The sequence below is a fragment of the Mobula hypostoma genome, chromosome X2 (assembly GCF_963921235.1).
Source record: "Mobula hypostoma chromosome X2, sMobHyp1.1, whole genome shotgun sequence".
Taxonomy (NCBI): domain Eukaryota; kingdom Metazoa; phylum Chordata; class Chondrichthyes; order Myliobatiformes; family Myliobatidae; genus Mobula; species Mobula hypostoma.
Genome location: NC_086129.1, coordinates 41,501,510 through 41,525,539, shown reverse-complemented (window position 1 = coordinate 41,525,539; position 24,030 = coordinate 41,501,510). Strand labels below are relative to the sequence as shown.

Below are 24,030 nucleotides of genomic sequence, written 5' to 3'. Positions count from 1 at the left end.
AGGTGGAGAGAGTCAGCAACTGTAAGTTTCTCTGTGTTATCATATCAGAGGACATGTCCTGAGTACAACACATAAGTGCCATTACAAAGAAAACATGGCATGCCTCTACTTTTTTTAAATAAGTTTGTGAAGATTCAGCATGATATCTAAAACTTTGACAAACTTCTCTAGATGTGTAATGGAGAGTATATTGACTGGCTGCATCACAGCCTGGTAAGGAAATACAAATGCCTTGTATGGAAAATCCTACAGAAAGTAGTGGATACGGCCCAGTCCATCACGGGTAAAGCTCTCCTCACTGTTGAGCACATCTACATGGAGCGTTGTCACAGGAAAACAGCATCCACTATCAAGGAAAGAACAGGTGCTGTTTTCTCCCGGTAGGGATTAGTTTTTAGTTCCAAGTGCTCCTGCCACGTTTTGTCACCCTGCAACCTTATCCTTCAAGCTCTTTGAATTATGGAGGACAGCATGTGTCTTGATGTCTCTCTCCGGCAGACTGCATCATGATCATCGTGATTCCAGTATTTCTACTATTTTTTAATGTTTCTTAATTGTACATATGATTTTTTTTGTGTTCTATCGCTGAGCAGCAGTGAACCATCTGATTGGCCTATCAGAGTTCTCTTTGGGAACTAGTTGACTTGATCAGCATTTCTGATACTGTTCACGAATGGCACTTAATAAAAAATAAAATAAAATAAAAGAATCTCCACTATCCAAGCCATACTTTCTTCTCACTCCTGCCATCGGGAAGGTGGTATATGAGTCTCAAGACCTGCACCACTAGGTTCAGTAACAGTTATTGTCCCTCAATCATCAGGCTCTTGAACCAGAGGGGATAATTTCACTTGCCCCATCACCAAACTATTCCCACAATGGTGTGGTTTCTCATTGATTCCATTGTTTCTTGCATTTACTATGAATACCTGCAAGAAAATAAATCTCAGGGTTGTGACATATATGTATTTTAATAATAAATTTACTTTGAATTTTAAATCCTGTAATAAGCACAGCCCTTAAACTCACTCTGCCTGCTTTTCTCTGACAAATAAAAATGATAAAATCATTACAGCAGAGATGATATCACTAAACACATCAAGTCTGTACCAATTCCTTACAAAGCAATTAGTTAATGCTATTCCCCATTGCCCTGTAAATTTGCTACCTTCAAAAATTTACCCCAAACACCCCCACCCCTTGAAAGACATAACTCAACTTCTGTCCCCCATAACAACACACATAAAATGCTGGAAGAACTCAGCAGGCCAGGCAGCATCTATGGAAAAAAGTACAGTTGACGTTTTGGCCTGAGACCCTTCGGCAGGATATCTAGGTGGTGCAAGATAGACTATAACTAGAACTAGAATCAGAATCAGGTTTATTATCACAGGCATGTGACGTGAAATTTGTTAACTTAGCAGCAGCAGTTAAAAATTATGTCAAAGCAAAAATGTCAAAATCTATTGCAATACTGTACAAAGCGCAAGATTTCTTAAATCAGGAATCTTTGTATACATTATACTGTTCACTTATAGTCCCATACATGACTTACTGTGTAGAGGTATGGGGAAATGCATACAAAACAAATACAAACTCAATTTTTTCTACTCCAAAAGAAAGTCATACGAATTGTAAATTAAGACAAGTTATTATGAGCCAACCAATCCACTATTTAACTAAACACTTTAAAATTCAGTGATTTCGTAGATTTTTAAAGAATACAAATTATGTATAAAGTAAAAAATGGACAGCTACCACCAAGTATCCAAAGGTTGTTTAAAATGAGAGAAAGTCAACATGATTTGAGAGAAACATGTATATTTCAAAAACAAAGGATAAGAACAAATGTAAAATATCATTGTATTTCAGTCAGAGGGTGAATCTATGGAACAGTTATAGTGAGAATTTAAAAATATGCACCACACTTAACAAGTTAGAAAAATTATTTTAAAATAATTTAATGAACAAATATAAAATACATGATTTAAAATGAATGGGAGTAATGTAAGTAAATGATACTTGGAATTGGATTTTGTGTTAAAAGATTATGAAATTTTTTGTTTTGATGTGATGATTGATGCCAAATATGTTGTTGTATAAGTAAGGGGGTAGGTGTTGTAAGCTGTAGCTTTAGTCTACACCCTTTCGGTCTGTTTTAAAGAATATCTATGTTTTTTTTTGTTGTAATTTTGTCCTATGAAATCATCGTTGAAAATGATGCTTTTTGTGATGTTTGTACTGACTGAAATAAATTTCATTCATTCAGTTCAATGCAGTGCATAATATAGAAGAAAAAATAAAATAAGTAAATATTATTCAGTATACTTTATACAGTATACATATATTGAATAGATTAAAAATCATGCAAAAATACCAGAAATACTATTTATTTTGTTTTTAAAAATGAGGGTGTTCAAGGGTTCAATGTCCATTTAGGGATCGGATGGCAGAGGGGAAGAAGCTGTTCCTGAATCGCTGAGTGTGTACCTTCAGGCTTCTGTACCTCCTACCTGATGGTAACAGTCAAAAAAGGGCATGCCCTGGGTGCTGGAGGTCCTTAATAATGGACGCTGCCTCATGCATCTTGTAACGTTCATCGTCTCCTCCAGCCCTTGTACATTATGCTAGTGATAACTATACCATTTTTATATGTACATGTAACCTTAATAATTTTCCCATTAGCTCTTCTCACCTTGGTGAATTAGAATCCCGGTGACAATCTTCATGCTGTTGCTCATCAAATTCCATAGCATCTTGTACTGCTGCTTTTAGTTTTACATGAATAGAACTGAAATAACATTAAAGGTTACAATTGGGGGTAGTATTGTCAGATTTATTTAACAGTATGACAACAGTATTGAGGCTATCAAATTTATTTATTTAGATACATAGTGCATAACAGGCCCTTCCGGCCCAATAAGCCACACTGCCCAGCAACCCACCTATTTAATCCTAGCTAAATCACAGCACAATTTACAATGACCAATTAACCTACTAATTGGTACATTTTTCAAATGTGGGAGGAAAACAGAGCACCCAAAGGAATCTCATGCACTCACGGAAAAGCCATACAAATTCTTCAGAATTGAAATCCGATACCCCGAAGTGTAATGGCATCGTGCTAACTGCTACGCTAAACTGGCACCCCTTGCTTCAATGTGCTTGTGTAATCATAAATTTTAAAACTAAAGCATCTGGCTATGTTATTCCTGCTTAAATTATTTCTTGCATATAAACAACATTTTCCCAATAATTTGAAATAAATGAACTATATTAACTGAGGTAGGATCGTATTCTGCCAAACTACAACACCTCTGAACTTTGACACTGTAAATCTCTGATCTCCTATCACTAGGTAGCTGGTAAGTTCCAATGACATACAGTCGGCCCTCCTTATCCGTGAGGGATTGGTTCCGGGACCCCTCGCGAATACCAAAAAACGCGGATGCTCAAGTCCCTTATTCAACCTGGCTAAATGCGGTGGACCTTAGGACCCTGCGGAACCCCAGACCTTATTTAACCTGTCTCAGTGTGGTGGACATTAGGACCCGGCGGCGGAGCTCTGAATCCGCAGTGTTTCTGTTCACGAAAATAATCATGATCACGATTTAAAATAAAGTGGAAATAATAAAGCGATCGGAAAGAGGTGAAACCCCATCGGTCATTGGAAAAGCGTTAGGCTACAGTCGGTCAATGATTGAAACAATTTTAAAGGATAAACTGAGAAAGGCCCTGCCCCAATGAAAGCTACAATTATTACTAAGCAACACAGTGGTTTAATTATTGGATTTTGAGGTTTTGGGTTTTTGATCTGTCACATCAACACGGCACAGATAGAGAGCGTGCTCGGGAGCGATCTGTCACTGGATCAAACTCGGGAACTTCCGTTCCCGAGCCCGGCACTGAAACATACATTTCTTAAGTGTTTTATATGCATAGAAAGGTGAAATATACACTATATACTAAGACAAACGTTTGACTGATGCTAAATAATACCAGATGTACCTGTTCCGACTTACTTAGTAAGAGAACTTCCAGCTTCTTTCGATCCTGATCCACGATAACCTATGCACATCCTCCCGTATATTTTAAATCATCTCTAGATTACTTATAATACCTAATACAGGTGTCCCCCGTTTTTCGAACGTTCGCTTTACGAAACCTCACTGTTACGAAAGACCTACATTAGTTCCCTGTTTTCGCTTTCAGAAGGTGTTTTCACTGCTACGAAAAAAAAGCAGCGCGCGCCCTGAGCAGCCGCTCTCCCCCGGATTCGGAACGGCATTCTAGCCGGCATTGCTTAAACACGTGCCTGTGAGCAGCCGTTAGCGAGATGAGTTCTATGGTATCGGAAAAGCCTGAAAGAGCTCGTAAGGGTGTTACGCTTAGCATAAAACTAGACATAATTAAGCATTTCGATCGTGGTGAACGAAGCAAGGACGAAGTGAGTTTGGCTTGTGGAAGCTGACGAAGATGATGTTGAAGAGGTTTTGGCATCCCATGACCAAGAACTGATAGATGAAGAGCTGATGCAATTGGAAGAAGAAAGGATAACAATCGAAACCGAATGCAGTAGCGAACTGAACGTGAAGCAACTGCGTGAGATTTTCGCTGCAATGATAAAGTACGACTTTAATTTTGAAAGGGTATGTAGGTTTAAGGGATATTTGCAAGATGGTTTGAGTCCTTACAAAGAACCATATAATAGAAAAATGCACGAGGCTCAACAGTCAAGCAAGCCTTCCACATCAGCCACAGCAGACGACAAACCTCGACCTTCGACATTGAGGCGGGCAGTCGTAGGAGAAGTTGAGCTGCCTGCTCTAATGGAAACAGACGACGGTGAGATGACACCCCAGTGTCCCACCACCCCAACACCCAGGCCACGGGCAGATACCGATTCGCGGAGAATGCAGCAGTAGCCGGGAGACACACAGCACATCCTTAGGAAAAAAGCTGAAATAAACATGCTAATTAATTAGGTGCCGCCCCACACGTAACTGTCGGCCCAGATCAGAGACGACGTAATCGGAAATCGGCACTGATCTGGGCTGACAATTATGTGCCGGGCAGCACCTAATTAATTAGCATGCTTATTTCGGCTTTTTTCTTAAAGATGTGCTGTGTGCCTCCTGGCTACCGCTGCATGCTTCGCGGCAACATATCGGTCGGCGGCCTGGAGGGTGGGGGTCACTGCACCACCTAACCTGCGACGACTCAGTCTAACACACCATCATCAGTGTGCTTGGCGCTGTCTTCCCAATTTCGGTAAGTGATACTACACTGTACATACATTATTTCTACTTTATATAGGCTGCATATTTTTACGTGTTATTTGGTATGATTTGGCAGCTTCATAGCTTAAAGGTTACTGGACAGCGCTTGCGCTGTGTTTTTGCCAACAGCACTTGCGAGAGATTTTCTGCCGACGGCGCTTGCGCGAGATTTTCGCTACAGAGAACAGTGCAGTAATGATTGTGGAAAAGTATTTCTACTTTATATAGGCTGTGTATTTATCATATCATTCCTGCTTTTACTATATGTTACTGTTATTTTGGGTTTTATATGTTATTTGGCATGATTTGGTAGGTTATTTTTGGGTCTGCAAACGCTCACAAAATTTTCCCATGTAAATAATTAGTAATTGCTTCTTCGCTTTACGACATTTTGGTTTACGAACCGTTTCATAGGAATGCTCTACCTTCGGATGGCGGGGAAAACCTGTACAATGTAAATGCTGTGTAAAATAGTTGTTATACTGCATTGTTTAGGGAATAATGACAAGAAAAAAAAGTCTGTACATGTTCGAACAACAAGTGCTGGGAGAGCACTTCTGGGTTTTCTCGATTCGCGATTGGTTGAATTCGCGCATGCAGAACTTGCAGATAAGGACAGCCGACTGTTTCTGTCCAAACATCAGGTGAGTAACTACCTCCAAAATGCCCACTCTCTCCATAGACCTCTGGTTTTGGAGAAACCTTGTATGAGAGTACTTGCGTTAGCTGAGAAAAATGAACGCACAATGGACATAAACTAAAGAGTCTTTAGTTGAATTTGTGCTCAGATCAATTTGCAATTCACTGTTATAATGCTTCCATTCCAAAATCAGTTGACCAGATGCTAGGAAAGCTCATTTAGGAGTTGAAGCATTTGGTGTTCAGAAACATCATAAATCTTTCAGCAAGAGAGGCATAAGATTAACATAATACATTAACAGTACTGCCTCTGTGAATTTTATATCAGTTTTTGCTCAAAGATATGTAATCCTTGCAGTAACTTGAATTAAGCAATTAAGAATATCCACAAAGGATCTTTTTAATGCAAGATTTCAATTCAACTGAATTAAAATGGAATGCTTGGAGAAGGGAAAAATATGGACTGAATGGGAAATATATTTTGGTACAACCGGCACAGTAACTGCTGGAGTGGAAGGCAGCAGACATATGCTCTGTGCTGAAGATGGGGGTCCAGTGTTCAGACTATGTGATAGTTCTAGATGTTGAAACATTCCTGTTCCAGGCAATGATACTGCTTGATCAGAAAGTACCAAGCTCTGTTGACTAGCTTTGATCAACAGATTTCTTATTGAGCTAGTGAACAAGAATGAGTGATATGAAAAGTGCCTACTGTTTACAAAATTTGGTAAAATGTCTTCTGGTCTGGTTTACTATTAACCATTATGTTAGCTGATAATCAGACAAATTCCTACTTCACAACTCAAGCTAATTATGTAGAGGGAAAAGAACATGGAGGATCACTATTTAATGCAAGCAAGAAATTTATATTAAAATGAATACACCTTTTAGTAAGTTTGAAAAATTGCTAAATGTATTAGCAATTCCCAAATTATTTTCCAAGATATTAAAACTTCTTAAAATCATAAGGAAAATAAGACTTTGAGAGTTATACAACATTGAAATACATGGTTTTTATGCAAACCATCAATATTAATCCTATTTCCCAATTCAGTCCATAGCCTTCTAAGCTTTGGCAATTCAGGTGCTTGCCCAGGTACTTCTTAGATGTTGTAAAACAGTCAGTGTATTCTAAACACCTTTTTGAGTAAAACAATATACTCAGATTCTCCCCAAACCTCCTACCCCTTACCTTAAAACAAATACTCTCTGGATTTAAGCACCTACTATGGGAAAAGTAATTCCTATCATCTAAGCCCCTCATAATCTGCATACCTCTGTCAAGTCTTCACTTGACTTCTTTCACTGAAAGGAAAGTAAATCCTGCCTATCTTGTCTCTTGCTGTAAATGGAAAAACTCCATCTCAGGCAACATCCTGGTCAATTTCCTTTGCACTTTCTCCAGTGCCATTATGTCCATCCTGAAGAGTGACAACCAGGGTTATAGTGCATCTTTATAAAATATTACTTCAGCTGTGGCTGTATCTTTTATAAAGATAACCTCCCTCCTTATACATACTATATCCCAGCTAATGAAGGAAAGTATCCCCATATGTCGTCTTCATCATCTTATCTACCTATGCTACTTCCTTCAGGGATCTTTGGATGAATAACACCACTTTGGACTAGCACACCAAGGTTCTTCAATTGCTCATTAATCCAAAGATCCAACCATATGTAGGACTGTAACACTCTCAAGACTTGTTAAAAGGTGAATTAAATAATATCTTTATTACTCACCATGCACTAGAAGATAGGGGCACATTGGCCAAATCAGACTCCAGAATATCTTGATGACTTCCACAAGATTCAGTCATGACATGTACCACCTTGTGCTTTTTATTGCTTGGTTTGTCAGAAGAGGATGATGTCCGTTTTACCCTGGGCTTGGATCTTGGAGAGCCTGGAGATAGTACAGGCACACTACTGACAGAAGACTGGTCCATGCTGGAGGAAAACACAGAAGCTACTGGAGCTGGCGAAGTCATGCTGGTGTTTGAAAATACAACTGGGTTACTCATGACACTAGACGACATACACAATGTGGTAGTTGATAGTTGGTCACCTGAAATACACACAGCATCTAATTGAGCAGTTGCTGCTACACATTTGTTTGGCAACAGCTGAGTTCTCTGATGAAGTTGATAGGTCCCTTCCTGGTCAGGTGGACTCGGTACAACTGGTACAGTAACTGCTGGAGTGGAAGGCAGCAGACATATGCTCTGTGCTGGAGATAGGGGTCCACTGTTCGGACTATGTGATGGTCCTAGATGTTGAAACATTCCTGTTCCAGGCAATGATACTGCTTGATCAGAAAGTCCTAAGCTCTGTTGACTAGCTTTGATCAATAGATTGCTTATTGAGCCAGTGATATCTGCCGTCCCTAGTAACATGGGAGCAGCTAAGGTGACTGAACTCTGACCCAGAATATGCCCAGTTACAGCAGCAGCACTGGTTGCTGTTGTTGTTGCATGCATAGATACAACATTTAAAACAGACTGACCTGATCCCAATCCTGACACATTTCCAGCTGCCAAATGACTGTTTTCTGGACCCATGATGTTTGTGGACCCAACTGCCCCCAGCGTTTGCTGAAGCTGAGGCACAGCTAATGATGCCTGCTCAAAATACATTACAGCAGATTTTGGACGTTTGATTATGTTTGGAATTGTTCGTTGGGGTCCTGTGTTTGCAAGTGCTCCTAAATCCACTAATCCTGACTGGTTGGCAATCCCTCCAGGGACCTGAGAAGATGGAAAGTTGATTGAAGTCATATTAGGTACGATTTCTGAAGAGCCCGAAGTTTGCTGGTATGAAGGTGCCAGTTTCTTGCCCTTTTTAGAAGGCAGCCGGTTAATTGGCCTTTTCTTGAGTTGAGTGGATCCAGGACTAGAGGTCATGGCAGTGACAAGCTCTGGCCTCTGACTGGGCTCAGAGCTTAAGAGCTGAGGATCCTGAGGCGACTGGACTCCAATAAGGAGGCTGGAAGCAGAGTTAGCATTGTTAGGCTGAAATGCTGATGCGGAGGGCCCCGCAAAGGAATGTAACTGAGGGTGCTGCGATAAAGTCATCAATCCACTGCTGTTGGTCATGGTAGCAGAAGTGTATATCGACTGTGAAGCTGGCAAGCTAACATTTAAACCAGTTGCCAAAGCTAGGCTACATCCCATAGAAACATTCTGCCCAAGAACTGCATTGTTTGTCTCTATAACTGCTTGTGCAGTTCCTAATGAAGGTGTTAGACTTATCTCTTGTGTAACTCCATTGGGAAGCGTCTGGAGAACATATAGTGGGTGTCCATGTTGATTAACAATAATGAGGTCTCCTGTTCCTGGTTTAGGGATTGGTGTTGCAGCCTCTGTCGTAGAACTTGCAACGGGAGTAGGCCCAGGACTATCTGGACTCGTGACATATTTCTGACCTTGGGGTAGCACAGAAGGTGAAACGGATACTGGAAGGACCACTGGTGAGCTTGCAACAACCCCTGTCAGATCCTGGCTGTTAAGTCCTTGTTCTACCTGAGTGCAGGTTGGGGAAGTAAGCTGATCTGTATCTATGTGGCTTTGAATGAATTGATCTGATGCCATGTGACTTTCTCCAGATGGTTCCACCACTTGATGTCCTATCAAAGAAACTTCAGGTTCATTCACTGTCACTGATTTCTCCCCAGTTACTGTTACCCCTTTTTCCACCGTCTCAGAGGCAGGTAAATTTAATACTGATTGATCTTCTGATGGGGTCAGCTGGGATGTTGAAATAACAGTAAGGCTGCTGTGGCTTTGGTTAGAAACAGCTGGGCTGCACGTTGTTAAAACAGAAAGGTCCGACGGCAACTCAAGGGGCAGTTCAAATGGCTCCTCAGCAGGAATGGAGGCCGAGACGACACTTTCCACAGGTTCTGTGCTGGGCAATGGCTGGGAAAATACTTCAAACAGGCTGCCCATATCCTTTCCTCTGTTACTAACCAAACCTAAACCCTCACTCAGTGTTATCAGTTCAGAAGATGACGACTCTGGGCTTTCCCCTAGTGCTTGCATAGACTGTGTATTCTTCAGAACAAAGTCCATGATGTCAGATGGGAGAATATTGCCACAGTCATCACTGTTATTATTGTCTGAATCATTAGCAGCCTTCAACAGGTCTGTATTGAAACTATCTAGCAAATTCTTCTCAGAAGTCGTGCTGGAGTGGCCTCGTCTTGGAGTGTCTAATGAGGTGAGAGAAACCTCCCCTAAGGAGTCCTGGCCTTGAGACTTCACTCTACTCACTGGAATGCAGTTATCTAATTTTGAATCATTACTTTTCAGGTCAGAAACTGATTTAATCCCATGGTTCTCCTTTTCTCCATCAACAGTACCACTGTTAATTGCTCCATCAAGGTCGAGGCTTTCAGTTCCATTTTCTTTGGATTTTATTTTATTCACCTGTGTTGGTTTCCCTGCTGTTGTGGTCACACTAACATCACTTTCTGCGTCATCATCAACGCCATCAAGTTGACTTATCCTGGGTATGCGGCAATCTTCCTCACCATCAAAGAAATTGCACGGCTCAAGTCTTCCTTCTCTATCAGATGTGATAACTGTTCTTGTGAAATTGTAGTAGTATTCCACATCTTCATCAGATGATGTACTTGGATCATCAGCTCCATCTACTTGTCCTTGAGTTGACTGCTCTCCACGTTTTTTCCCAGAGGGATCTCGATAGAATGGAAAATCTTCTTCACCATATGATTTTACACCATAAAAGGGAGTCAACCCAAAAAAGGTAGTTGAGCGCGCACGGGCACTTCTTCGGGGGTACCTCCTTTTGTTTGAATCATTGTCCTGAGTTTTGTTCCCATCACCATCTTCCTGTGTAGACTGATTTCCACATTGCAGCACATGCTTTTGAAACAGATTCTTCACCCTTTGTTTGTAGACTTTGTTACACTTTGGACACCTCAGGTTTTCCCGCTCGCTTTCTGGACTTCCTGTCATTGAAGGTGGCATAACAGAGGACAATGGCTCATCACCTTCCTGAGAACTGGCCGACATCGATGTGACTAGATTTTCATCATGATCCTCATCAATAAGGTAATCAGATTCTAAATATCCATGAACTTCTTGCTTTTGTGAAGTATATGTTTCTTTTTTGCGAATATCAGCCTGGATCTTATCAGATGGAGGTTGGATCCCTTCACTAATACTTGCAGGAAGATAATGTTCAGTGCCAGCAGATTTGTCATTAAATATTTGTTTAGGTTCTTCAATAATTTGAGTGTTCTCAACTAGTTCAAGTAGTGAATTGCTGGATACTTTTGGATTAACCTTAAGATCTGCAGCAGGATCGGAACATGGGCTTTCCTCAAAATGCTTTCCTGTCTGTACTCTACTGTTTCTGGGAAAATCTGCTGAGGTCACTTTAGTGACTAGTCTCTTCTCTGTACAGTTTGACTGAGGGTATTCATTGCCTGTAGTCACTGTATGGCTAGCTCCAGCAGACTGCAACCTTGTTCTCTCAGTGCCTTGACTGTGAGAGTGCTCCTTGTTTGATTTTCCTGCATGCACAGTGTCCTTGGACTGCTCGTTTGGTCTTCTAGAATCTTTTTGTTGAAAAGATAACATGCAAGTTTTAGCTTCTTTGGAGAGTGGTGTCACCGAGTTAGAATTTGTAAGCAATGCACTGTTGTTACGTGCTTCTTTTTGTGCTGTACGTGATGCCGTTATTGTGGGAACTGAGGTAGACGTCGGTGGTAACACTGACGTTGTCACTAAACCATCTAATGTACTTACAGGTAGACTGGTCTCACTTCGAGAAAGGTTACCAGATAAAGTTAAAGAACACTCTTTAGAACTGTGATGCCCAGTACATGTTGGCTCTGTCCTGTTAGGCTGTAAAACTAATGTGTGAGAAACCCCTGTATGGTGTACAGGGATAGAATCAGCACTACCAATTCGCTGGCGGCTAGAAGGTCCTGTATATGCTTGCAGTGGAATACCAAGTTTGTCTGACTGAAGTGCTTTACGAAAAGTTTCACCAGACTGGCTTCCTGCGTCTGTATCCGATGATACACTGAGGGAAGTCAGTGGAGATGTATTGATATTACTACTTGATCTTACGTATGTTATGCCCATTTGAGAAGGAGAAGCCATCCTGTGCCTTGAATGTTGGGGCGATACTGAAGTTGTACTATGTCTCCTAGAAATGGTACTCCGTCTCCCTGATGACAGTAGGGCATCAGCAAATGTGACTTTCTCATGAATCAGTGGTGTGGGGCTCCCTTAAAAAAGAAACAAAAAAATTATAAATAATGAATATTTCAGATCGTATTTCTACATTTGAAATTTGTTTATCAAGATGCAGGGACTGGAGAATCATCTATTACTTTCTATTTTGGTTCCAAGAACCTGTAACACCATCAACAGAACAGCCCCTCCACTAATTACATCAAGGGCATCTGAACTGCCACTCCATTTATTCTTTAAAACTCAGTCAGATGCATGGCCTCTAGGTGCGAATGCCAATTTATTACGAGATGTTATACATTTCTAAGCAGTCAGATAGATTGCGATTATTCAACTAAATAATTTCCAGTCGAAGCTACTCTGATGATAAAGAAAACCTTCTTATCGGAATGGGCTACATTCAGAAGTAGGTCAAATATAGCAAAGTACAGCCCCAAGGCTACTACTACTACTAGTAAAAATGAAAGCACATGCTGATGTACCACTTTAATAGCATGAACATTCCTACTCAATACATTAAATGATTCATAGGGAAACTAGAGGATGAATGAAAACATATTTTAATATCCAGTATCCTGAAGTGCCGATTAAGAACTTTGGAAGAATCAAAATGTGTAGTATTTTAAACAGAATGTTGCCCTTACAACCAGCACTGCAATACAACAAAATCATGGGTAATCTAATTGTGGGCTTCAACAATTGCTACCTTAGTCCTCTAAACTTGTAATTCATATTGTCACATAATCTAAGTAATTAATGACTTCAATGCACTCATTTTACATATGCCAAAGAATCTAAATAGGGAGACTGCAAAGAAGTGCAATTTTTGTACATGAAAAACAAAAATTTTGCATGCAAAAGGTGGCAAATGGTACAGTAGTTTTAAAGATAAAGTTAGAGAAGTATTGTTCTGATTGTACAAAGAATTGGCAAGGCAATACCTGGAGTGCTCTATACACGCTATATAGCTATGGGCATATTGTGCAGTTGTGAGCATGCTATATTAGTGCTCAAGCATAGTGACATTTGCAGACTGCCCAAACAATCCTCGCTGATTTGACAACAACAGCACATTTCACTGTATGTTTTGACGTATATGTGACAAATAAAGCTAATCTTCATCTTTGTAGATTTGGTCCCCTTATTTAAGGACGGACAACCAGCATGGGAGAAAATCCAGAAGATTTACTCAACTTTTTAGGGTTGTTTTCAGTAGGACAACAAATTCATTCCAGAAATTAGCTAAGATTCTTCAAAATTTAGGAAAATGAGGTGTGGTCTTACTGAAACATACAAGATCCTTGGGGGGTGGCGGGCAGGGAGGTGGGGGGCCATGATAAGGGAAATTCAGAAACAGAGGCACAAATAACGAAAAATAGCAACAAGGGCAGTTATTTGTAACTCAGAATCAGAATTAATATCACTGGCATATGTCGTGAAATCTGTTGTTTTGCGGCAGCAGTACATTGCAATACATAATAATAAAAAACTACAAATTACAGTGTATGTATGTGTATTACACATACATATACACACATTATATACATATACGTACACACACAAATACACACGCACATATATATAAGTAATGCAAAAAGAGAAGAAAAATATAGTGAGGTAGTGGTCATGGATTCATTGTCCATTCAGAAATCTGAACTTCTTCCTGCAGGTGGTAAAGTTCTGGAACAGAGGGCTGTTGAGGCTCAGACAGAGGAGCTATTTAAAAAAAGATAAATATTTGAAAGATCAGAGAATTGAGGGCTTTTGGAAATGCCACAGAAGAAGAGTTGAGAGTTGAGCCGTGAGCCAGATTCACCATGATTGTATTGATGGCAGACTTGAGGAGACCAAGTGGCCAACTCCTGCTCCCATTTTCTTGTACGTTCCTGTGCAACATAAGGTACCTGGTGATGGAAGGGGCCTAGATCCTGTGCTTGTGGATCGACGAGACGGGAAAAAACTAGATATCTGAGTCCTACTACCAGGCTGCGATCTCGGAGGTATTGGCCCAGGTCCGTGAGGGGTTGGATAACGATCTGCCATTTCAGATGAACCAGTGTTTTGATTCTCTGTTGTGTCAATTTCTGTCAAAGAGAAACCAAGACAATTGTTAGCATTTGCCCAAGGAAAATGGAACACTGCAGGATCACAGTATGACACAGCAAAGAATAATGCCATCTCGACAGTCAATGTGAGCTTTAAAAGTCCATACTGTTATTGCATTGTTTGGTAAAGGTTAAGGGCCTTCATCAATATAGATAGCTTATTTCAATTGACTGTACTTCTGAATGCAAATTTCTCTACATCAACTACTGATAAGAAAGTCACGCGGTCCAAAAATGGACCCTTCATCTAACCAAGTCCAAGCTGACTCTAAAGGACCAACACTGAGATCAATCCTGCACTCAACTCATTTTATTCTCCCTACATTTCCATTAACTCCCCATAGATTTTGCCACTTACCTACACTTCAGGGGCAATTTTACAATGGCCATTTAACATTCCAATTCTCATGTTTTTATAAGAACATAAGAAATAGGAGGAGTAGGCCATCTGGCCCACCGAGCCTGCCCCGCCATTCAATAAGATCATGGTTGATCTGTCCACAAACTCAGCTCCATCTACCTGCCTTTTCCCCATAACCCTTAATTTCCCTATGTAAATATCTATCTAACTGTATCTTAAATATATTTAGTGTAGAAGCCTCAAAACTGCTTCCCCTGGGCAGAGAATTCCACAGATTCACCACTCTCTGGGAAAAACAGTTTCTCCTCATCTCCGTCCTTAATTTTTTCCCCTGAATCTTGAGGCAATGTCCCCTAGTTCTAGTCTCACCTACCAATGGAAACAACTTTCCTACTTCTATCTCATCTATCCCTTTCAAAATGTTGTATGTTTCTATAAGGTCCCCACTCATTCTTCTGAATTCCAGAGAGTACAGTCCCAGATGACTCAATCTCTCCTCATAGGTTAATCCCTTCAACCCTGGAATCAACCTGGTGAACCTCCTCTGCACCGCCTCCAAAGTCAGTATATCCTTCCTCAAGTATAGAGACCAGAACTGCACACAGTACCTTAGGATGTAGGAGGAAGCCCACATAATCACAGAAACAATGTGCAAACTCCACAAAACCAGCACCTGAAGTTAGGATAGAATCAAGATCATTGGCACTGAGAGGCAGTGGCTTTACTAGCTGTGCCACTATACCACTTCTTTCTACAAAAGGATGAGCTCTACTTCAGATTTTGACCATTACTTTCCTGGAAAATCCTATATTCTGAGCTGGTGCTTGGCATTCACTCACAGGATTGACATATATTTTAGTATAAAGCAGCCAACTGGGATTGTAGACATTTCTGCTGACACATAGGCTCAGAAGCCTGAGTTCAACCCGACCCAGGGCGCTACACAAAGTAATGGAGGAACTCAGCAAGTCAGACAGAATCTATGGAGGGAAATGGACAGTTGATATTTCAGGTCAAGATGAAAACTCTCAACCTGAAGCGTCAACTGCCCATTTCTCTCCATAGATGCTGTCTGACATGATAGTTTCATCACCACTTTGTGCATTGCTCCAGATTCCAGCATCCGCAGTCTCTTCCCTGGGTACCTGTTTATAGTTTGTATATTCTCCCTCTGATCACATGGGGTTGCGCCAGTTTCCACCCACGTTCCAAAGATGTGATGGTTGGGAGGTTAACTGGCTTGTAAACGTTACCCTTGGTGGAGGTAGGTGACAGGAAAATCAGAGTGAATGGGAATATGAGAATAGTTTATAGGGAACTAGACAATGGGGTGACCCGTTGGGGCACCCTTTGAGAGAAGGGTAGTGCAGTCTGATGTGACCAGAATGAACATTAAATTTTCCTGAATGCTATTGGTATCGCTTTGCTTTGGAAACTGAAGTAGAAAACCTCAGTTTATTAAAGAAGAACAACGCGTAGCAAAGCAAATATAGCTCCTCCTCATTTAATGAAGGACACTTTTGATGGCATCATTTCTGGTTTATCTGCCACCCTCTTGCCTCTTGTTGTCATTCTGGAGACGTGCAGTCCTTTCATACCCTGTCTCTCATCTCTTCTGCTGTTTGTTATTTGTCTCTGATCCTGGAGACGTGCATTTCTCAGCTCCTTTGTCTCTTCCTCTCTCCTCCTCCTGTGCCTGTTTCTATCGTTCGGGAGATGTGCAGCCCTTTCATCCCCCATCTCTTCATCTCTTCTGCTGTTTGTTGTTTGTCTCTGATCCTGGAGATGTGCATGCCTCTCCTCCTCTGTCTCTTCTTCTCTCATCTTTTTTTGTCCTGACTCTTTGATCCTGGAGTCATGCGGCCCTGGCCTCATCTGATTCATGTTCTCTCCCTCTCCTTGCCGCTTCCCGACGTTTGGCGTCATCTCTTGACCATAATGTCCCCTTTCCCTTTCCACACAGCATAATTAGGCTGACCATTTTTTTTTACTCTAATGCTGGATAGAAGATACGAAGCACTAACACCAAAGGATGCTGATTATTCTAGATGATGTGGTTGGTGCTCTCCTAAATGGACGTGATATAGTCACCGCTGTCTTTTGTCTGCAGCAAAGGGTTTTATGGGTGTCTCAAAGTACATCATTACAATAAGATTTAATTATCTCTTATTGATGGGTGGCAGTTAGATCTGTTCCAATCCTGCACATGCTGATGGTGATTAGCAGAATGTGACCCCTCGAAATAGAGCTGCCCTGCCCTTTTGCTCCAGTAGGTGTTGCTGCTGAGGCTGGCCGTGCGCATGTGTCGGGCTGTCGCGTCCCGATTTCCATGATGGCCGATCGGGTCTCGGGTGCAAGCCGGCCTGTTGAGTTTTGGCGAATGAGCAATTTTATATGAATATATAACCCTGAACTTTGCCTGCATTCTGTAAGTTAGCGCATTTTAATTCGATTTAGCCAAAAAAAGTGCCGCTGTAATGCACCATTTGCGCTACTTGGAGGTCACAAACAGACAAACAGAGCATAAGAGTTTTAGTGGTATATAGACTAGGTGGGACTAATAGGATTGATCTGAGAGCTGTCATTGGCTCAATGAGCCGAACGGTCTCCATACAGTACACTTTGCAAGAAAACACAATGTGAAAAATGCAGGGTCTGTTGCAAGGACTTGCTACAAAACAATGAGAGGGTCTGAAGGAGGCTTCTGATTGCAGACACAGAAACAAAGTGCATGTGATAAAAGTATCCATGCCACTGTATTACACAGCTTTTGACAGTTGAAGTAATTTTCAAATGCCTTAATTTATTTTGCAATGTAATTTGATGCACTTAATTTCCAAGGCCACAATCAAAATAAGCTACATCTTGCTTGAAGCAGTCATTTTCCTTTCCATATTCTTTTATAACAAAGAGTATTCAAGTGATCATGCCTTGCCTAAGAGGTTGAATGAAGTTTCTCTTTCCAAGCAAAGAAAGCATGTGGGTTACGTATTGTCCGACTGGATACACTTGATAGCTTGGAGCAGATGTGGAAGAGAAGCAGCACACACTGCAATCATAGACAGGAAGCTAGTAAACAGCTTCAAGTCATACTGGACAGCCACTTCATTTGACTCTACCTACCATACTGATACATCCAGCTTAATGATGGAGTACCTTCTTTTCACCAGCTGAGTGGCCTCACAGCATTTTCCTCCTGCAGACAATGTTCCTTACTTGCATCATCTACGTACCTGCTGGGCTGCTTGGACTATGTGCCACGGTTCTGTTTTCATTGTGCTCTAAAGTGCTGTTTTCTTCTGCTTCCACAGGAGGGGGTCTATGCTCCAGAATCTTACACGTGTACACACATCGCTTCCTAGCATCAGTTGTGCTCCAGTACACCCTTGAACACCTGAAAATATATGCAACATCTCAACAAAAGTTATCAGAAAGATATGCGATAGAACATGGAAGCAGCCCAGTTCGGATTTAGGAAGCCACCAAATAAAAGTACTGATTTTAATTTCTTCCTACCTACACCTGAACTTTCTTTTTGGTTGAGCAATTGAGGTAAATTCCCACAGCCCAACATAAAGAACTCTACTAAGGCTGAAAACAGTGGAAAAGGGTGAACCAATTCACGAGTCAGACTGACTCCTATACCTCTTACTATGTCAGGTGTTTTCCAAAGTGACTAAATCATAAAAATAAATGCAGAAGTGATGACAGACAAGTGAACGGTGGAGGATGATTTTGCAACAATGTGCTCCCAGCAGCAGGTCTGGTGCAGAGATTGCAGGCCATGCAATCAGGGATATGGTGTTCCACCTCCAACTCGAGCCCACTTCCTTCAGGTGGGGATTATGCATTTATTGTGGACTGCACCATTGCCTAAGATAATGTGAGCTACTTCAATGCCTATCGTCCGGTAGCACTCACATCTACAGTGATGAAATGCTTTAAGAGGTTGATCATGACTAGAATGAAGTCCTGCCTCAGCAAGGACCTGGACCCATTACAACTTGCCTATCGCCACTAGAGGTCAACAGCAGATGCAATCTCAATGGCTCTCCACACGGCTTTAGACCACCTGGACAACACAAACACCTACGTCAGGATGCTGTTCATTGACTACAGCTCAGCATTTAATACCATCATTCCACAATCCTGATTGAGAAGTTGCAGAACCTGGGCCTCTGTACCTCCCTCTGCAATTGGATCCTTGACTTCTTAACCGGAAGACCACAATCTGTGTGGATTGGTAATAACATCTCCTCCTCCCTGACGATCAACACTGGCGCACCTCAGGGATGTGTGCTTAGCCCACTGCTCTACTCTCTATATACCCATGACTGTGTGGCTAGGCATCGCTCAAATACCATCTATAAATTTGTTGATGATACAACCATTGTTGGTAGAATCTCAGATGGTGACTCGAGGGCGTACAGGAGTGAGATATGCCAACTAGTGAAGTGGTGCCACAGCAACAACCTGGCACTCAACGTCAGTAAGACGAAAGAGCTGATTGTGGACTTCAGGAAGAGTAAGATGAAGGAAAACGTACCAATCCTCATACAGGGATCAGAAGTGGAGAGAGCGACCAGTTTCAAGTTCTTTGGCGTCAAATCTCTGAAGATCTAACCTGGTTCCAGCATACTGATGGGAGTTATAAAGAAAGCGAGACAATGGCTATACTTCAGTTGGAGTTTGAAGGGATTTGGTATGTCAATAAATACTTTAAAACTTCTATAGATGTACCGTGGAGAGCATTCTCACAGCCTGCATCACTGTCTGGTATGGGTAAGCTACTGCACAGGACTGAAAAAAAGCTGCAGGGGGTTGTAAATTTAGTCCACTCCATCTTGGGTACTAGCCTACAAAGTACCCAGGACATTTTCAAGGAGCGGTGTCTCAGAAAGGAGGCATCCATTATTGACCTCCAGCACCCAGGACATCTTCAAGGAGCGGTGTCTCAGAAAGGCAGCGTCCATTATTATGGACCCCCAGCACCCAGGGCATGCCCCTTTCATACTGTTACCATCAGGGAGGAGGTACAGAAGCCTGAAGACACACACTCAGTGATTCAGGAACAGCTTCTTCCCCTCTACCATCCGATTCTTAAATCGTCATTGAACCTTTGGATACTATCTCACTTTTTAAAAATATATAGTATTTCTGTTTCTGCGCGATTTTTTAATATATTCAATATATGTATGCTGTAATTGATTTACTTATTATTATTTTATTTTGTGTTTTTTCTTTCTATATTATATATTGTATTGAACTGCTACTGCTAAGTTAACAAATTTCATGTCACATGCCGGTGACAATAAACCATATTCTGATTGCACCGTATTTGTAACTTTAGATTCATAGTTTTATTAATGAAACCCTCAATACCTCAGAAAAAATTCTCAGGTGTATATATTTTGTTATCGGGACAGCCTAAACTGAACCTGTATGGTTTAGATAAGAATAATCTAAAGGAACAACAGAAGATAATGCAAATCTTCCAAACGATATATTAATATCTTAATTTTCAAACACCAGAGTGGCTGTGAACATCTGTTGCTTAATGTGGTACCTAATGTTCCTGAAATTTGGAACAGGGATGTCAACAATATTAAACAACACTGTAGAGAAAGCATCCTGTACCACTTTTACAATAGGAATACAAAGAAAACTTACTGATAGCCAATGGGAAAAAGTTTTGCTTCACAGTCAGAAAGATCATTGAGTATCCCCAAAGAATCTATTGTCATAGAACCTAGATTAAGAGACGGAACAAAATTAATATTGTAGAAAATATCTTCATCAGTAAATAGTTCAAACCAGTTACTATTTTGCGAATGGTGACTTATGCTTATTGGTTTGAAATCCAAGATAAAACCTTTGGTTAACAAAAATACATTTAAGAGATATAGGACAAAGATTCATATTTCAGAGATTACAGATCAGCCGTGTTCACAATAATAGGCAGAAATGTATCAAGCAGCTGATTGGCCTAGTCACCTACGTCTTTACACAGATGCTTTCACCAATTTATCGTCAATATTTTGATAAATATTTTGCATCTGTCTAAAATTTTTTCCACACATCACATTCTGTCAATATATACACACTGTTTTGACATTTTACTAACCAATCATCATGTGAATACTCTCTGGCTCCAGGCCTGTCAGAAACTTCCTTCTTAAAGTGATGTCCTCAAAGTCAACAAAAATCCTTCTTAAAACCTCAAATCCATCCTCAGCCACAGTCTGTAAGAAAGAATGCATGGTATGTCAGATATAACTGAGAACATTTCCCTGCATATGGAAAATAATGGTAATCTAAATACATTTCTACGTCTTCACCTCAAAGCAAAATAATAAATGAAAGATTTCACTTGGACCTCTGAAATGACTACTCAGCGTTCTCTTCCAAAAATAAATCCTCATAAACCAGAGTGCATTTCTCAGAACAAAGCCAGGACAAACTTATGATGACTCTGTTATCAGTGAACACAACCTTTTTCCAATTATTTGAATGAAATCAAGTCGGACTCAACCGCATAAGTACTCACAGATCTTTCAGCAGCTGCTGCAGAATGTTACTGACATATATCTGCAAGTCACATGATCTGTCCGTATTTTCGGTCACAAATGGGTAAATTAATTTTCAACAAGGGGAAAATTTGAGTGCAATAGGGAAAAGTGGGACAAACTGAATAGCTCTTTCAAAGAACAAGGCAGAAATTAGAGTGGGAAACATTAATAATGAGGAAAAAACTGCAAAAAAAACTTACTCAAAACATCAAACAGTTGTTTACAAAGTATAAAGCAAAGTATGCCTCATGATCAACTCCTCTTGGCGCGCAAGTATATCAGTTCTGTCCTAATTCTGCTTACCAGATCTGGAATATCTTGCAGTTAGGTGCCATCCATTTTACCTGATTTCTGTGATCATTTTGGCAGTTGTGTACATTCCACCTCAGGCCAATGTCAGTCAGGCTCTAGATGATCTGAGCAATGGGATCAACATGCACGAAACAGCGCGCCCTAACAGCTTCACCATTGTTTTGGGGGATTTTAACCAGGCCAGTCTGAAAAAAATCACTAAGCAACTACCATCAGCAGATCACTTGTAATACCAGAGCAAACAACACACTGGACCATTGTTACACCACCATCAAGAATGCCTACCGTGCTATTCCACGCCCTCACTTCGGGAAGTCTGATCACCTGGCTGTACTTCTACTCCGAGTATAGGCAGAGACTGAAGACCAATACTGAGGACCAAGAAGGTATAGGCAAGGGAAGCATAGGAGCGCTTATAGGACTGCTTTGAATCGGTCAACTGTATTCAGGGATTCATCTTCGAACCTGGATGAGTATGCTGCAGTTGTTACCGACTTCATTAAAACCTGTGTGGATGAGTGTGCGCCTACAAAGTCTTATTGTACATTCCCAAACCATAAACCGTGGATGAACCAGGAGGTACTTCGTCTGCTGAAGACTAGATCTGTGGCATGCAAGTCTGGCAACCCAGGCCTGTACTAGAAAACCAGGTATAATTTGCTGAGGGCTATTTCAAGGGCGAAGAGACAATTTCAAATGAGGTTGGAGGCAACATCGGATGTATGACAACTTTGACAGGGTCTGCAAGACATTACTTCCTACAAAGCGAAACCCAATAGCATGAATGGTAGCAATGCTTCACTACCAGATGAACTCAACGCCTTCTATGCCCGCTTTGAAAGGGAGAATACAACTATAGTTGTGAAGATCCCTGCTGCACCCGGTGAGACCCTGTGATCTCTGTCTCAGAGGCTGATGTTAGGCTGTCTTTAAAGAGGGTGAACCTTCGGAAGGCCCCGATGGACTATCTGGTAAGGCTCTGAAAACAGGTGGGAGTGCTCAAGGACATTTTCAACCTCTCACTGCTACGGGCGCAAGTTCCCACTTGCTTCAAAAAGGCAGCAATTATACCAGTGCCTAAGAATAATAATGTGAGCTGCCTTAATGACTATCGCCCGGTAGCACCCACATTGACAGTGATGAAATGCTTTGAGAGGTTGGTTATGACTTGACTGAACTCCTGCCTCAGCAAGGACCTGGACTCATTGCAATTTGCCTATCGCCACAATAGGTTAACTGCAGATGCAATCTCAATGGCTCTCTACACAGCTTTAGACCACCTGGACAATACAAACACCTATGTCAGGATGCTGTTCATCAACTATAGCTCAGCATTTAACACCATCATTCCCACAATCCTGATTGATAAGTTTCAGAACCTGGGCCTCTGTACCTCACTCTGCAATTGAATCCTCGACTTCCTAACCGGAAGACCACAAACTGCCCTCTCCACTATCCTATACCCGAGAAACCCTTCTAAACCTTCAATCTAGCAAGATCAAGATCAACAACACCCTGGAGAAGCTACTGACCCAGCTGGAGACCACCGTGCCAGAACTGCTTCTTAAACTCCAGACGGCACCTGGACCCGACCAGCGAGGCCCACCACGTTCCCGGAGACCCGCAGTCTGCAACTGTGCCGGAGCACTTGGAGACGTGGCCCATTCCGACCAGCACCTCTCCGGAGCAGACGACCACACAGAAGTGATGGCGGAGACCTCAAGGTGCCCCAGACGCTTCCCCGGAGCAACCACAGTAAAGCCCCGTTGGTGGCCATCCACAGCTGCAGGAAGTGAGGCCTCTGCCACCGACCTCGGAAATCGAGCCCGAGGCTCGGCTGGAGTGGAGGCCTCCGCAACCGTGACTCGGCTTAAGGACTTGTTTCAGCCAGGAGCCCAGCCATCATTAAGTGTCAGCTTCGGGGCCCGACCCAATCGACAGCCCGGGCTCCTGGCAGCTGGAAGTGGCAACGGTGCCTCCCCCGTCACTCGGCCCGACCAGGAGTGCCCGACGACGCGACCCGCCGATCGATCCCCGCAGGATGCTTCCACCTACCTCAAAGAGCTGACAATAACACACTGCATCGATGGAAACCTGGAAAGATGCACTATTTACCGAGGAAGCATGGGAAAAGAGCTGGGCTGCTGGTCAGATTGAAGCTGAGGGGCTTCAGGGTCCCTATGCCTACCATCTACTAACTAATGTGCAAGCCATAGAGAACAAGGTGGATGATCTTAAAGGGAGATGCAGAACTGCTGTGTATTCTGTTTCACCGAGACCTGGCTCTCTCCCGCCACCCCTGACTGTGTCATCCGACTGGAGGGATTTTCGATCCATCAGATGGACCGCACGGTGTCTTCGGGCAAGACGAGGGGAGGTGGTGTCTGCCTACTGATCAACACTGCGTGGTGCTCGGACGCAGTGACACTGACAAGCTCCTGCAGCCCAGACCTGGAACACCTGTCGGTGAAATGTCGTCCCTACCATCTGCCACGGGAATTCACCTCGGTCATACTGACAGCGGTCTACATTCTCCCCCAG

The 24,030-nt window shown here is 41.9% G+C and overlaps 1 protein-coding gene across 4 annotated transcripts in view; it reads right to left on the bottom strand.

The window, feature by feature from the left end:
* Nucleotides 1–24,030, bottom strand: part of kmt2a (lysine (K)-specific methyltransferase 2A) — a 194,021-nt gene that overhangs the window by 36,457 nt on the left and 133,534 nt on the right. For all 4 annotated transcript variants that reach the window (XR_010016608.1, XM_063038155.1, XM_063038156.1 and 1 more), the window contains exons 23-28: nt 20,733–20,850; nt 20,279–20,357; nt 17,842–18,002; nt 14,047–14,226; nt 7,659–12,177; nt 2,696–2,791 (exon numbers count right to left, since the gene is read on the bottom strand). Coding sequence is in view for 3 of the 4 variants with exons in the window: in XM_063038155.1 (XP_062894225.1) it covers nt 2,696–2,791; nt 7,659–12,177; nt 14,047–14,226; nt 17,842–18,002; nt 20,279–20,357; nt 20,733–20,850 (5,153 nt within the window). In the remaining variant the exon portion in view is untranslated. The remainder of the gene's footprint in view (nt 1–2,695; nt 2,792–7,658; nt 12,178–14,046; nt 14,227–17,841; nt 18,003–20,278; nt 20,358–20,732; nt 20,851–24,030) is intronic.